Below are 16,392 nucleotides of genomic sequence, written 5' to 3' on the forward strand. Positions count from 1 at the left end.
GGTGGTAACTTTCAAGGATCTATGTACATGGACACCGAGATCTCCCTCCTCACCCACACTGCCAAGAATCTTACCATTAGCCCAATACTCTGTCTTCCTGTTATTCCTTCCAAAATGAATCACCTCACACTTTTCTGCATTAAACTCCATTTGCCACCCCTCAGCCCAGCGCTGCAGCTTATATATGTCCCTCTGTAACTTGTAACATACTTCCGCACTGTCCACAACTCCACCGACTTTAGTGTCATCTGCAAATTTACTCACCCATCCTTCTACGCCCTCCTCCAGGTCATTTATAAAAATGGCAAACAGCAGTGGCCCCAAAACAGACCCTTGTTGTACACCACTAGTAACTGGACTCCAGTCTGAACATTTCCCATCAACCACCACCCTTTGTCTTCTTCCAGCTAGCCAATTTCTGATCCAAACTGCTAAATCACCCTGAATCCCATGCCTCCGTATTTTATGCAGTAGCCTACCGTGGTGAACCTTATCAAACGCTTTACTGAAATCCATATACACCACATCAACTGCTTTACCCTCATCCACCTGTTTGGTCACCTTCTCAAAGAACTCAATAAGGTTTGTGAGGCACGACCTACCCTTCACAAAACCGTGTTGATTATCTCTAATCAAATTATTCCTTTCCAGATGATTATACATCCTATCTCTTATAAACCTTTCCAAGACTTTGCCCACAACAGAAGTAAGGCTCACTGGTCTATAGTTACCGGGGTTATCTCTACTCCCCTTCTTGAACAAGGGGACAACATTTGCTATCCTCCAGTCTTCTGGCACTATTCCTGTAGACAAAGATGACTTAAAGATCAAAGCCAAAGGCTCAGCAATCTCCTCCCTAGCTTCCCAGAGAATCCTAGGATAAATCCCATCCGGCCCAGGGGACTTATCTATTTCTCATGAGTATTTCTCATGTTCCCAGTCTCTATCCTTCACAGGCTGAAACTGATGTCGGAAACCAAGCTTTGATTTATGAACTAATTCATAATCATCTGCCATTTCTGCTGCTAACCTTGCAGTTTTAACTCTCTGCTCTTCCACATGAGTTCTCACTACATCAGGAATTGAATTTTTAAACTCCTACAAAAGCATAATTTTTCCGAGAGCTTCATACGTTTGGTCTATTTTCAAAGCCCTTATCCACCTATCAAAATTACTCTGTTTGAACCTTTCAAACTCCATGTATGTTTGACCAGGTTCTTTCCTTAAATTTCTAAACCTTTTGTCTGTCGGCTTCAGGCACTAGTTTATATGTACCCAGGGTGGATTTTTTGCACCTCCTCATACATCCCAAATACCTCCTCCGGTCGTGATGCAAACACTAGCCCTACCTACCAGCTTTGTTTGAATCAGTAATACCCACATGTCCTGTAGCCATTTCATTTGTTTAGCTACCTTCTCAAATGAAAAAGGCTTCTACCTCCTTCTCATCAAACCTTGGCAATGCTTGGACATATTTAAATAGATCCCCACCAAGCCTTCACCTATGATGTTCTTTCTCACTATCCTCATCACTATCATCCAACTGTACGTTTCCCTTTACGTCTGCCAATTTTAACTGACTCTCCTGTTTCATGGCCATTTTTTGAAGTTCAAACTCTCTCTATTTATCTTTTTCCCTTATCTGTATCTCCCTTTCTCTTTCTTTTTGTTTTGCTAGGGCTATTCTTTCTTTTCTCCTTTCTTCTCTCTCCTTTTCTTTTTCCTCACTCTCTATTTCGTATTCAAGCTGCTTTAATTCTTTCTCATGTTCCAGTTGCTTAATTTGGAACTGAATTTTTGCCATTTCCAGTGAGTCAAACTATCTCAGGCAACTTTAAATGTTTTGCCACCACCATAATTACCACATCTTTTCGCATTTTGTCAGGTAATGTTAACTGCAATGTTTTTGCCAAATCTAACAGTCTGCTTTTAGTCTCTGTCCGTAAGGTACTGCGTGTGACCGTCTCCACCCCCAAAAACTCCAGAGCCTCTGAAAGAGCCATTGTCCACAACACATTCCCCACTTAAACTGAAATACCACACCTGAAAAGCAACCACAATATGCTCACCCCTCACTGTCTTTAAGTTCACTAAGCCAATCCAATAGATAGACTTTTATCCCCCTCGAGCTCCCAATTTGTTATGTGCCAGGGTTTAGAGAACCCCAAAGTGTATCATGGAGTTCACCTGACCCACAGCTTTTACTAGATTGTGGTATAGGGAGCACTCTACAGGTGTGGTACCGCAGAAATGGAAAAGTATTTTTTAAAGCAAAACAATGTTTATTCTATGAACTCAAGTTAACCTTTTTAAAACATACAGTGAACATCTTAGCAACCATTAATTCAAATACAACCCCCAAAGAATACAACACTAAGTAATCCTTAATACATTCCCAAACAACATCCAGAAGACAAAAGAAACACCTTTTAACAGAAGCACATCAAATTTAAATTTACTACTGAGAACATTTATAATTCTGAATTCACCAGATGATCAAGAGGTAGTCTTTTCATGGCAGATAGAACAGCAATGCACCTGCTTTGTCTGGCTTCAGCTCCAACACTGAAACAAAACCAAAAAAAACAGACACACCCAAGCTTTTCCCAAAGTGAAACTAAAAAGCAGAGCCAAAGCTCAGCTCCACCCACACTCTGACATCACTGCAGTAACATGAGCAGCCAAACATTTCTTAAAGTGACACTCTCATGACACTATAATCTGTCTTGGAGACAGCTTTTTTTATTCGCTGATACATTATAGGAAACAAAAAGTTGAGGATGTTAGAAAAACATTATATGTTGGGCAGGATCTGGAAGTATAAGACAGTGATAATATTTTGAGTATTACACTTCATTAGTTGCCAACCATTTCCCCATAGAAGTCCCCACAGTGCAGAAGGAGGCCATTTGGTCCATTGAGTCTGCACTTGCCCTCTGAAAGAGCATCCCACCGAGGCCCACTCCCCACCCCATCTCCATAATTCCACCTAACCTGCACATATTTGGACTGTGGGAGGACACCAGAACACCTGGAGGAAAACCACGCAGACACCGGGAGAACATGCAAACTCTACACAGTCACCCAAGACTGGAATTGAACCTGGGTCCAAGGTGCTCTGAAGCAGCAGTGCTAACCATTGTGCAACCATGCTGCTCAATCCAAAACAAAAAGGAATGGAGAATTAAAAAACACTCTGAAATGGATCATGTGAAATGTATCTACTCCTTAGATTTTGAAAATGAGACTACACAAAATGGGTTTGCTTTCACTCAAGTATATATTTTATTTTGAAGGCCGCAGTCAAAAAACAGTGATTTTGATTATCAAACCTCAGCAGGACGATGTCCAGTATGAGAAACGTTTGCAATGAAGCAAGACTTGAGATATTGAAATTATTTCTAAGGAGTAAAAATTGATAAAACTATATTTAATAGAGATTAGAAGGGTTTTGTTAAGATGAATAGGGAAAGACTATTGACTCTAATTGGGCATCGCTATCCAGGAGTCATCAATTTTCAATTGTCAATAAGAGTGAAAAGTTAGAAGAAATTTCTTGAGACAAAGTTTCCACATGATAAGTTTTTTCACAGTATGTCAATGCTGCATCTGTCACCCTGAAACCTTCTCTGTGCCTTATTGTTCGACTTTCCATCATTTAAGTTCCACCAATGTTATTCTGTGAAGCTTGCCTTTAAGACGGACAGCTTGCTTTTAAGAAGGGCAGGCTGGCTGCACAACATTCATTTATTTTAATGAAAGAGTAGATTAACAATTGAAGAGGAAGATATAGGCAGAGAGCAGGGTATGGAATTAGATTTTGATTGCTCTAATGCAGAGTCAACACGGCACATTGAGCTAAGTAGCTTCCTACTGTAAGCTTTAATAGATCTATGGTCTGGTTCAAGAATGACTGGGTAGGTGCACCGCACTTTATCATAACGGGCAGTCACACTAGATAAGCCCTTTTTGTAAGACGTAAGTAGTACAAATCCAGATATGCTCAGGAAAATAAAGAGGGAGAAGAAATGAGAGTGGACAAAATTGTACAGTGCTTCTCATGTTTCACAGTCAATAATCAAATTTATATTGTAGCCAAGGTGACCAACTCTTACGAAATAAAAAAAAAGACACCTGGGAGGGGGTGAGGTGCCGGTGAGCAATCTAGGGGAGGGGGACAAATTATAGTTTTGGTGATCATAAGAACTGGCCATGTGTGTTGAGGAAGGGGGAGGCAATGGTAATGTGGGGAAGGGTGGCAAAGCGTGTTTTAAAGCACCAAAAACTTACAACTTACCTTGTGGAGTAGCAACATCATTATCTCTCTGCTTGCTGACTCACAGACATGAAGTCCCATTCAGAACACTTAACCGTGGTGTTGTCGTGGGTAGATGTCATGCGAAGATGCATTCACTGACTTTGAACACCTGCATGAGGCATTTGATTTCTGGTGGTACTATTGACAGATCCTTGAGTCCAGATACCGAGATTTGGCCTGCCTGGCTACTGTTTCCCCACTTCCTTCTGTGGGTGATCCTTGAAAGCCCGCTGGATGCAATGGAACTTTGTCATCTTTTTGCCTGCCCAGCTCCACCACTAATATGTCAATGCTGCATCTGTCACCCTGAAACCTTCTCTGTGCCTTATTGTTCGATTTTCCATCATTTAAGTTCCACCAATGTTATTCTGTGAAGCTTGCCTTTAAGACGGACAGCTTGCTTTTAAGAAGGGCAGGCTGGCTGCACAACATGTTATCTATTGAGCGCATGGGCTCAGTCTCCCACAGGGCTGTCCTGGAAATTCAGGGTCAAAAGCATCACTTAAGCAAACAGTCAAAAACACAGACCATCAGTTAACGTACAGGTCAGTTGATCACTCTTATGTAACCAATGTTGTAATGAAAGCAAAATGCAACAGGGAATTTATGTACAGCAAGATCCCACAAACAGCATTGAGATAAATTAAACTGTACTAGCGTTGTTGGATGAGGGATAAATCTTGGCCAGCACCTCTCTTGCTGTTCTTCAGAATGTACTGAGAATCTTTTACATCACTTAAAAGAACAGATAGGACCCCAGTTTAACATCCTGTCCGTAAAATGGGTTGTCCAATCTTTCAACGGTGCAGCATTTAGTAGCACACATGAGTGTCAGTCTGGAGTGCTCAAGTTCTGGAATGGGGTTTGCACTCCTGACATTTCACATTTCTACTAAGAGGCAAGAGTGCCACTGACGAAGATAAGGCTGAGATTTTTACAGAAATCGACAAAGGCTGATGTTGGGCGGGAAAAGCGGCTTGAAGCCGCTAATGGAATAGTGCTTTCTCCACCATATAGTCGGGGACTTAAAAAAATACTTAAATTGACGGGTCCCGTGCCGTATCACTGACGGAGCAGCCTCTGATTCGCCCGACCTGCCAAGAGCTTTGAGCGCGAGGATCGGGTACCATTTTTAAAGACCTCTCCAGCGCACAGCCACCAAACCAGCTAAACCTGTGACTACCTGCGCCATTCCCGGGCAGCGCCAGGGGTTGCCCAGGCAATGCCAAGGATGCCTGAGCAGTTCCAGTACAATGCCGGAGGATGCCATGGCAGTACCCAGGCATGACCCTCCCCCCCCCCCCCCCCCCCCCCCCCCCCCCCCCGCTCCAGAGCACTGCGCTCACCTGAGCTCCCCTGCGAGGTCTGCTCAGCAGGTGCACGTCTTCGGAGACCAGTCGGGCTTCATGCCGTTCTGCCGTCACGCCGCCGTGGATGGATTTGTTGATGGCGGGGGTGAAGATTCCAGCATATGGGCCTCGGAATAACATGTAAATGTATTCAAATGAGGTTCCCAATGTTGAATGTCAGGAAATGGCCCCCTCACTGACGGGGTGTAGAGATAATCTCGTCATGCGTTTACACTGATGTGAAACGCGACTTTGCACTTATCGTGATATTTTCCACTCCAGTCACCAAACCTGTCCAACATGAGCGGAAAACCCAGGCCTGAGCCTTAGCTTTAAACTCCTTGATAGAGTTGAAGAGTTCAAATTCATTACATTTTACAAAATGGCAATTAATGAATATAATAGCCTATTAACAGATATTAAAATGCTGGAAAGAGGTCAACAAGCTCCTTCATTATAATGTTCTTTTCGTACTGCTCCCAAGGCATCTGAAACTGGAGGTTAAGTCTGCCAATAAAAGTCACTGTTCTTGTTCAACACTTGAGTATTGATGAATATCTCAATCACAGGTACAGTGCCTATGGACAAACGCCTAAAAGAGATCAATGCTGAGATAGAGAGAAGACAAGATGGTAGAAAGGAGTTTACATAACAAAAATGAATCCATCAAAGCTTGCAATACTGCGCAGGAATTTTGTTCAAAGGAAATATATTACCTCTAAATGAATTACTTCACTAGAGACGTAGTCTGAGATTCTCCGTTCCAGACTCTAAGTGCTCCTGCCAGCGGAAAATCAGGACTGATCTCCGCTGGCGCTAGGAGAGCCCTCGAAGTGCTAATCCATGGCACTTGGAAATAAAAATTGACAACCCGTTTTTTCCATGCCATGGAATGGCACCCTGGGATCCACATTGCAACTGAGAGGGGCGGGACCTAATCTTTCGGACCAGTCCCACATCTTTGAGATCAGAACGCCCTTTTTAAAGGGCACTGCGATCTCAATTAGCTGCTGCAGCCCCCCTCCACCCCAAATCGCAGGCAGGGCACCATGCATCTTAATTGCTGGTTTAGCCCCCCCTTGGCAAACTGACAGACTTTTTAAAGAGTTTAGGGGTGCAGATGAAAACATTTTCACTTTATTATTAGGGATGTGTATTTATGGGTTAATGAGTGACACTCTAAATGGTATAGGGGTACATATGAGCAGATTTAACTTTATTTTGAGAATACCTGAACTTTTACATACTGACTAAATGTTTAATGGGTTTAGTGGCTGCTGATTTGAAGAACAGCCAAAGGAACCTCATCCCAGGGAAGACCCATGACCTGAGCCCCTCCCACCCAGCACAAGCCCTCCTGACACCTACTTCCCATGAAGGACCCTCTTGGCACCCTGGCGGCAATTGTTGGGAGGGTATTTACCATCTTGCCACTCTTCGGGCTGCAAATTACCATGTCCACGCGCCTCAGGATTCGCATCAATTCATACCAGTGGGCCACTTGGCTGGCGGAGCCGGAGCATCCCAACTAGCTGGTGAATGGTGCGTCCTGTCTGCCAGTGACATGCAAAATAGCCCTAATGAGCTATTTGCATGGTTCTGCCGGGGTGGGGCGGGAAGCCCAGCTGGGTTGCCGGTAAACCCGCTATGGCCGGTGGGGCAGGCATGGAGGCTCGCGACCAGTTTGCTGCCCAGCACGGTCCTAATTTTGCCCCGCTTCAGCATTCTGCACCCAATTGGGATTCCAGATCATGGGGGCGGGGAATGCAGAATCCCAGCCAAAATGTCTGCTAAAACCATTCTGACCATCAGTTACAAGATTTTAAAGACATGAACAAAGAATGGTTGAGTTAGTGAATGGGCTGGACACTGGCCTATCCTTTTTCAAATCTTACCCAGACTGATGAGATAAGTCTCTCCTGGCTGCAAGAGTCTCGAGTAACTGAATTTAGATCGTTAGGATTGTCACTAGTGTGCCTACCATAGGAATCTCTCAATCTGTCAGTAATATGCAGATTCACTCAGTGTAGAAATTTGAAAAATTGTTGCATTGTTTTAGGGTTGCTGTTTTAAAATAAACAGTTGAGTCTGATAGAAGGAATTTTATTATGGATCTTTAGGTACTGGGTGCTCATGTAGAGCTATTACCATCAATAATTATGACAATTCAGGGAAGGTGCTTCCTCGGGCTGCTTTATTTTGATTAATGTTGCAAATTGATTTCCTTTCTTGAAAACTTAACTCTTTATTTTTGTCTGCATTCAGAGAAGAAAGCTGATTGCACCATAACCATGTCTGATGATGATTTGTTAGCTTTGATGACTGGCAAGATGAATCCCCAGACTGTGAGTAGTTTCCATATAAAAATCTAATGTGGAATAGAAAGCTGGACATAATAAATTAACTGCTTACTTTTCAAATTGCAGACTATTTGGCAAAAAAGTCTCGTTCCTACATTCCAGAATGGTGCTTTTAACACCTGTTGCAGCAAGCTGAATAATGGAAATAAAATGCAGACACAGCATCAAACTCCCTAAACATACATGATGATACAGATTGCTGGAAAAATACATTCCATTGAGTTTACCTTTTATTGCTGCAGTTCATTTGCAAATTCAAGGCCACTTGAAGGGACTGGATACACACTTCGAATAATTATTTCCTTGAAATTGATAAACCTTGCCCCTTAATTGGTGAAAAAAAATATGTACTTTAAATTTATTGAAATAAAAAAGAAATTAATAAATCTTGGCATAGAGCCCATCCTCTCTCAAATGAAGGAAAATGGGGACAAGTACCACCTTCGTTCCCAACCGAAGAAAACACCTTGGGTGTGATTCTCCCTAAAGATTTATAAGTTCATGGGCGAGTTTTCAGCCGGCGAGTTCCCCACCGCTATTCAATGACACTTAGTCACTTTTTTGGGCCCAGGGCAGTTCCTCACCAGTTTAACCAACACTTAGAATTTGTGTTAGCACTGGGGAGCTGAACGCAGAGATCAGGCCACCATTTTGAAAAGGTGCCCGATCACTAAGTGAGCTTCACCCCCACCCATGGGCAATGTCACCCCCTACACACATGGACACTACCACCCCCCCCCCCACCCCACCCCAACCAAGTGAGGACACCCCACAATGGTGTCCCTGGGGGTCCCTCCTCTTCAGGACCCCCTCCCCCAAGCCCCCTTACAGCACACCCTCCCTTCTAAGACCCCCACCCATGATTCCTCCAACCTCTCCGAGGCCCCTACTTACCTGCCTTGCGCTCTTCCACCCTTCAAACCCCCCTCCACCCTCCTTTCATGGGCATGGCCTCCCTTGGCCCCTGACCCTTGCACTGCCATCCTGGCACCCAGGCAGTGCTCCAGCCAGCTTGGTAATGCCATCCGGGCACCTTAGCAGTGTCAAAGTGGCAGTGCCAAGGTGCCAACTGGACAGTGCCAAAGTGTCCACGTTCCAGGGGTAGAGCCAGGGGGTCACCCTGCACTTAGCCTGACCACCCGGGTGTCTCCAATGGCCCGGGAGACCCCTCTGGGTGCCGTTCCGCCTGGTTCACGTTTGTGTGGGCCAGCACCGGCCGGCGCCTAGCTGAAACCTCCCTGGGGAGGCTGGTGGATTGATGGAGGCCGGTGTCTCCCGGGTGCGTAGGTTGCAAATAGGTTTACAATCCACTTCCGGGAGTTGCGTTTGGTCACGCCCATTTGAAGCGGAGTTCCAAGTCCGACGTCTCGCGGATCTTCAGTGAATCCTGCGAGGCGCGGAGGCTGTCGGGGGGGCTCCCTGTGCCAATGTTGAGTACTCACCAGGACAGATACAGTCCCACTAGCTGATGTTCTACTTCCCAATTAGCAGTATGAAAAAAATAAATTGGAAAATAATCTCGACAAAGACTTGGAGTAAATGAGAGACACCACTGGGGACATCATAGGGACAAACCAATAGTGCAAAGTTAGTAGTTTGAGGGACATAGGAACTGGAAGTAGAACTCTTGCTTCTTGAATCAAGAATTTAAGGTTTCAAGCTCCAGAATCTGAGATATAATTTGGATTGATACTTCAATATTTAGAGGAGCTCCATTCTTAGCTGTGTTTTGGTTGAGACTTTCAACCAAGGCTCTATCTGTTAAAGTGGACGTAACATATTCCAGGGCACTATTTTAGGGAATGCAGGGTTTTTTTCCAAAGTCCTGGTCAACATTCTTTCCTCAGCCAATATCACCACGAGAAATTAACTAATGACTAATTTTCTGTTTGTGAGACTATGCCATTTGCAAACTGGCTGTAATATTAGTCTATGTAATATAGCCACAACACTTCAAGGTACTGTATAAATGCAAGTCTTTCTTAAAACTGTAACAACAGCCAAATCAAACATTGTGAAAATCTTTACTTTTAACATTTTCCAGTTTTGTGGTCCTAACTGTCTCTGTTTCACCATGGTTGTCCAATCCTTTTGTGCATCCATCCCTGATATGCAAGGCCTGAGAGCTCTCCACTCCTTCCTTGAAAAGAGACCCAACCAATCTTCATCCACCAGCCCCCTTCTCTGTCTGGCTGAGCTTGTTCTCACATTGAACATTATTCTGCAACTCACCACTGCAACTCAATAAGGCTCCTTCGATCACATCTTCCAAACCTGTAACTTCTACCATCTAAAAGGACAAGGGTCATAAACACACGGTAACATGACCACCTACACATTCCCCTCCAAGCCACACACTATCCTGATTTTGAATACATGTTCCACCAATGTTGCTGGGTCAAAAACCTAGCTATTTACTTGTGCTTCTTTCAATTCAGTCTATTGGGAGACTAAATGCAGATTGGGTGACTGCTTTGCCAAGCGCCTCCTTTCATTCCTTAAGTGTGACCATGAGCTTCCAGCTGCTTGTCACTTCAATTCTCCACCTTGCTCCCTTTCTGATCGTCTGTCCTTGGCCTTCACTAGTGTTCCAGGGAAGCTCAATGCAAGTTTGAGGAACAGCACCTCATCTTTCGACTCAGGACGCTGCAGACCTTTTTTTATTTGTTGGTTTGATTTGCTTTGCTAGTTTATTGATTCCTTTACTTTGCATTCTGGCAATTACTATCCAAACATTCACACAACACATCTTTTGGTTCCTTACTTCACCCATTACCACTCCCTTTGGCTTTTGTACCAAAAACGTTTTATATTTAATCTCCTGCCCTCCACCTATCATAGAACTTCCCATTTATTCTTAATGGGTCCCTCCTCCCTTTAAAACCTCTTACATTTCTATCTTTCCTCAGTTCTATTGAAAGGTCATTGTGAACCTGTGTTTCTCTCCGTAGGTGTTTTCTGACCTGCTGAGTGTTTCCAGCATTTTCCATTTTTATTTATCCTCCAGGCATTATCCTTTGTTTCTTTACTTGAGCACGACCATGTCCAGCCTTCCAATTTATCACCAACAAAAAAAAATTATTTTGTTCCTCTTCCCACCCTCCTCCCTTTCATTTGATCCAATCCTATTACATGTCTAACTTTTCCCTGTTGCGATGAAACCTGCCGTTTTTCTTTACAGTTTAGATAATGAGATAATTCTTCCAGTATTCTGACAAGAGGATTTTCAAATTTATGCAGATTCAATCGAAATTGTCATTTAACCAAAAGAATTGCCTAACCTCATTCTTAATAAAATAATACATAACATAACAATGATTAGATTGTTCTTGAAATTTTTGAAACCAAGTCATGTATTACCATATTCTTTAAATCTAAATTTAAAAGGAAGGCAGATGGAAGTTATCTCATTCAATAAGACCACGGGACAGTTAGGATGAGAAATGGAAATAACATTGATGCATCAAGATAGTAAAGCAATTATTGATCTTTACTTTGTAGCTCATCTCTCCCTAAATTGAGAGTCCATAAAATAAAATCAGTTTTTAAAAAAAAGTTGGGAGGCGTTTCATTGGAATGCAATGACTTGTATAACAGTGGAGAACAATTTTGTTTTTTTTAATGATCTTTCTGTGTAGGCCTTCTTTCAGGGGAAACTGAAAATTGCTGGTAATATGGGCTTGGCCATGAAACTTCAGAATCTACAGCTTCAGCCTGGCAAAGCCAAACTGTGAGGGTTCATTCCAGGTGATCTTTGCAACTATCTGGACAGAGCACCAGCCTCTGATCACGTGACATGTGAGTGGCAGGGTGCCAGAGAGGACGTTAGGAGCCGCTACCTTCATGTTTGAAACAATCTGGAATAATTTCCAATACTTTCTAATTACACTTGAAGTTTGTAACACTGGTATCTTGCTGAGCAGATTTAAGAAAAATTCAATTAGTTATATTCTAACTGATTCAGTCTGTTTATGAAAATGATGTAAATGTAACCTTGAATATATTTTGTAAAATGCTTTATTACTAGCTGCATATCTGCATTGAATGAATACAACTATTGAATGTTAGGTTCTTGATAGATCCAGCTGTCTGACTTTAATTTACATGAAAGACACTTTTTAAATTTGCCTTACTAGCGGGTTCTTTGAATTATCACCTTTGCAATTCCTTAACCAATAACCTTTCAGGATTTATATGCTAGATGTTGTTGCATCCTTAGTAAAAGAATGAAAATAAATCCTGTTTTATCTCTTTGTGAATGGCTGACTCAGTTTATTTTTGGATTCACTTTGGTAATCCAGGTTTCACAATTGGCACTATTTGCCTCATTCAGAATCAAACAAGGGTAGGAGAAGTTCAGGGTGGCAGTCTCCCTGCCCTCGGCCCATCGATTCTGCACCAACCTTCCGACCGAACATCCTACCTAGGCCCACTACCCCCCGCCCTTGGGCACTTACAGTTACGCACGTACACATTTACGCCCAAAATTCTGTCCCAACCCACCAACATTCCACCTCCTCAAATGGTATGCAGAACGTTAGGCCTGTTACTTTTAGTGGATTTTACTTGCATTAAGAACGTTATTGCTAAGGGATGGAACATTTCCCATTTTTCAAGTGCCTAGCATCAGCCTCACACATCCAAGAGAAATCACATAGACCATGGAGTTAAACCTATTTCAATTTAAAAAACTGAATAAAAGAACTATCATCTTACTTGAGAGCATTACATAGATGGGATATGGTTTATTATGGAATTATAAATTTTCACAAATTATTTCTGTTCAACATCTGGAGTATGTTGTGTGGCCATCTTTTAGGGAAGGGGGGGCAAATCGGATTGAATTGTGCTTTTAGTCCTTTCACATAATTCCAAATTTCTGATAACTTGTATTTCACTAAATATTTCATAGAATTTACAGTGCAGAAGGAGGCCATTCGGCCCATCGAGTCTGCCGGCTCTTGGAAAGAGCATCCCACCCAAGGTCAACACCTCCACCCTATCCCCGTAACCCAGTAACCCCACCCAGTAACACTAAGGGCAATTTTGGATACTAAGGGCAATTTATCATGGCCAATCCATCTAACCTGCACATCTTTGGACTGTGGGAGGAAACCGGAGCACCCGGAGGAAACCCATGCACACACGGGGAGGATGTGCAGACTCCGCACAGACAGTGACCCAAGCCGGAATCGAACCTGGAACCCTGGAGCTGTGAAGCAATTGTGCTATCCACAATGCTACCGTGCTGCCCACAAATATGGTTTACAGTCAGAGGACCAGTTCATTAAAATAATCCTTATTGTCACAAGTAGGCTTACAATAACACCGCAATGACATTACTGTGAAAATCCCCTAGTCGCCACATTCCGGCGCCTGTTCGGGTACACTAAGGGAGAATTCAGAACGTCCAATTCACCTCACAGTACGTCTTTCGGGACTTGTGAGAGGAAACCGGAGATCCTGGTGCAAATCCACGCAGGCCCAGGGAGAATGTGCAGACTCCGCCCAGACAGTGACCCAAACTGGGAATCAAACCTCATGCTGTGATGCAATGTGCTACCGCGCTGCCCAGAAAAGTTGGAAAATACATTTGAGATTTTAGATCTTAAAAATGGGGGCACAGATTAAAAAAGAGAGAAGCAATGCGAGACCTGTACAAATTAATTAAGATATATTTGGAATACAATGTCCAGTTTTGGATTGTTAAGCAGAGGGTGTGCAGAACAGAGTGATTGAGGATGAGGATTTAACCAACGCCCGCTGTGGCGGTTGAATGTGGGAATGTTGGCAGATGAGGTGGTGTGTGGGAGGGTGAGGGGGTGTATCGAAAGGTACCTGGAGGTCAATGACAACGGGGAGGTGTGGGTGGGGGTGGTATGGGAGGCGCTGAAGGCGGTGATCAGGGGAGAGCAAATCCCCATTAGGGCTCATAGGGGGAAGATAGAGGGCATGGAAAGGGAGAGGTTAGTGCGGGAGATTTTAAGAGTGGACAGGAGATACGCAGAGGCCCCCGAGGAGGGGGAAAGGCGACGTCTCCAGACGGAGTTTGATCTGTTGACCACAGGGAAGGCAGAGGCACAGTGGAGGAAGGAGCAGGGGGCGACCTACGAGTATGGGGAGAAGGCGAGTCGGATGCTGGCACACCAGCTCCGTAAGAGGATGGCAGCGAGGGAAATAGGTGGAGTCAAGGATGGAAGGGGAGCCACGGTGCGGAGTGTGACGAAAATAAACGAGGCATTCAAGGCCTTCTATGAGGAGCTGTACAGATCCCAGCCCCCAGCGCGGAAAGATGGGATGAGACGATTCCTAGACCAATTGAGATTCCCAAGGGTGGAGGAGCAAGAGATGGCTGGTTTGGGGGCACCAATTGGGTTGGAGGAGCTGAGCAAGGGTTTGGGGTGTATGCAGGCAGGGAAGGCCCCGGGACCGGACGGGTTCCCGGTGGAGTTCTACAGGAAGTACGTAGACCTGTTGGCCCCGCTACTGGTGAGGACCTTTAATGAGGCAAGGGAGGAAGGGACCCTGCCCCCGACAATGGCGGAGGCGACGATTTCTTTGATCCTAAAGCGGGACAAGGACCCACTGCAATGTGGATCGTACAGGCCGGTCTCGCTCCTCAACGTGGATGCTAAGTTGCTGGCAAAAGTGCTGGCTATGAGGATCGAGGACTGTGTCCCGGGGGTGATCCACGAGGACCAGACGGGATTTGTAAAGGGCAGGCAACTAAACACCAATGCGCACGGCTCCTAAACGTGATAATGATGCCATCGGTGGAGGGAGAGGCGGAGATAGTGGCAGCTATGGACGCGGAGAAGGCCTTTGGCCGAGTAGAGTGGGAGTACCTCTGGGAAGTGCTGCTTAGGTTTGGGTTCAGGGGAGGGTTTATTAGTTGGGTTAAGCTCCTTTACAGAGCCCCGGTGGCGAGTGTGGTGACGAATCGGCAGAGGTCGGAGTATTTTCGGCTGTACCGTGGGACGAGGCAGGGGTGCCCCCTGTCCCCCTTGTTATTTGCATTGGCGATTGAACCCTTGGCCATATCATTGAGGGAGTCTAGGAAATGGAGGGGGGTGGTCCGAGGGGGAGAAAAGCATCGAGTGTCGCTTTATGCGGATCACCTGTTGCTGTATGTGGCGGATCCAGTGGAGGGGATGGTGGAGGTCATGCAGACTCTAAGGGAGTTTGGGGATTCTTCGAGCTATAAGCTCAATGTAGGGAAGAGTGAGCTTTTTGTAGTACAGGCAGGGGACCAAGAATGGGGGATAGGCGAGGGGAGCTTTCGGTACCTGGGGATCCAGATAGCCAGGAGTTGGGGGGCCCTACATAAACTGAATCTGACGAGGTTGGTGGAGCAGATGGAGGAGGACTTCAAAAGATGGGACATGCTACCGCTCTCGCTAGCGGGTAGAGTGCAGTCGGTCAAAATGGTGGTCCTTCCAAGGTTTCTCTTTGTGTTTCAGTGCCTTCCCATCGTGATCACCAAGGCCTTTTTTAAGAGAGTAGGTAGGAGTATTATGGGGTTTGTGTGGGCGAATAGGACCCCGAGGGTAAGGAGAGGGTTTCTCGAACGCAGTAGGGACCGAGGAGGGTTGGCGCTGGCGAACCTAGGGAGCTACTACTGGGCAGCAAATGTGGCGATGACCCGTAAGTGGGTGATGGAGGGAGAGGGGGCGGCATGGAAGAGGTTGGAGATGGCGTCCTGCAAAGGACCGAGCCTGGAGGCACTGGTGATGGCACCGCTGCCGCTCTCGCCGTCAAAGTACACCACGCGTCCGGTGGTGGCGGCAACGCTAAAGATCTGGGGCCAGTGGAGACGACGCAGGGGTGCAATGGGAGCCTCGGTGTGGTCCCCGATCAGGGGTAACCACCGGTTTGTCCCGGGGAGGATGGACGGGGGGTTTCAGAGCTGGCATCGGGCGGGGATTAGAAGAATGGGGGACCTGTTCATTGATGGGACGTTTGCGAGCCTAGGGGCACTAGAGGAGAAGTTTGAGATACCCCCGGAAATGCTTTTAGATACATGCAGGTGAGGGCATTTGTGAGGCGGCAGGTGAGGGAATTCCCGTTGCTCCCGGCACAGGAAATTCAAGACAGGGTGATCTCGGGTGTATGGGTCGGGGAGGGCAAGGTGTCGGCAATATACCAGGAGATGAAAGAAGAGAGGGAAGCGTTGGTAGAGGAGCTGAAGGGTAAATGGGAGGAGGAGCTGGGGGAGGAGATTGAGGAGGGGTTATGGGCTGATGTCCTAGGTAGGGTTAATTCCTCCTCCTCGTGTGCCAGGCTCAGCCTGATACAATTTAAGGTGGTTCACAGAGCGCACTTGACGGGGGCGAGGTTGAGTAGGTTCTTTGGGGTGGAGGACAGA

The 16,392-nt window shown here is 45.4% G+C and overlaps 1 protein-coding gene across 1 annotated transcript in view; it reads left to right on the forward strand.

The window, feature by feature from the left end:
- scp2a (sterol carrier protein 2a) overlaps positions 1-12,280 on the forward strand; it is a 123,733-nt gene extending 111,453 nt beyond the window's left edge. The window contains exons 15-16 of the mRNA XM_072511016.1: positions 7,933-8,012; positions 11,666-12,280. Coding sequence (XP_072367117.1) covers positions 7,933-8,012; positions 11,666-11,761 — 176 coding nt within the window. The 3' untranslated portion in view covers positions 11,762-12,280. The remainder of the gene's footprint in view (positions 1-7,932; positions 8,013-11,665) is intronic.
- The last annotated feature ends 4,112 nt before the right edge of the window (positions 12,281-16,392 follow it).

The sequence above is a fragment of the Scyliorhinus torazame genome, chromosome 7 (genome assembly GCF_047496885.1).
Source record: "Scyliorhinus torazame isolate Kashiwa2021f chromosome 7, sScyTor2.1, whole genome shotgun sequence".
NCBI classification, from domain to species: domain Eukaryota; kingdom Metazoa; phylum Chordata; class Chondrichthyes; order Carcharhiniformes; family Scyliorhinidae; genus Scyliorhinus; species Scyliorhinus torazame.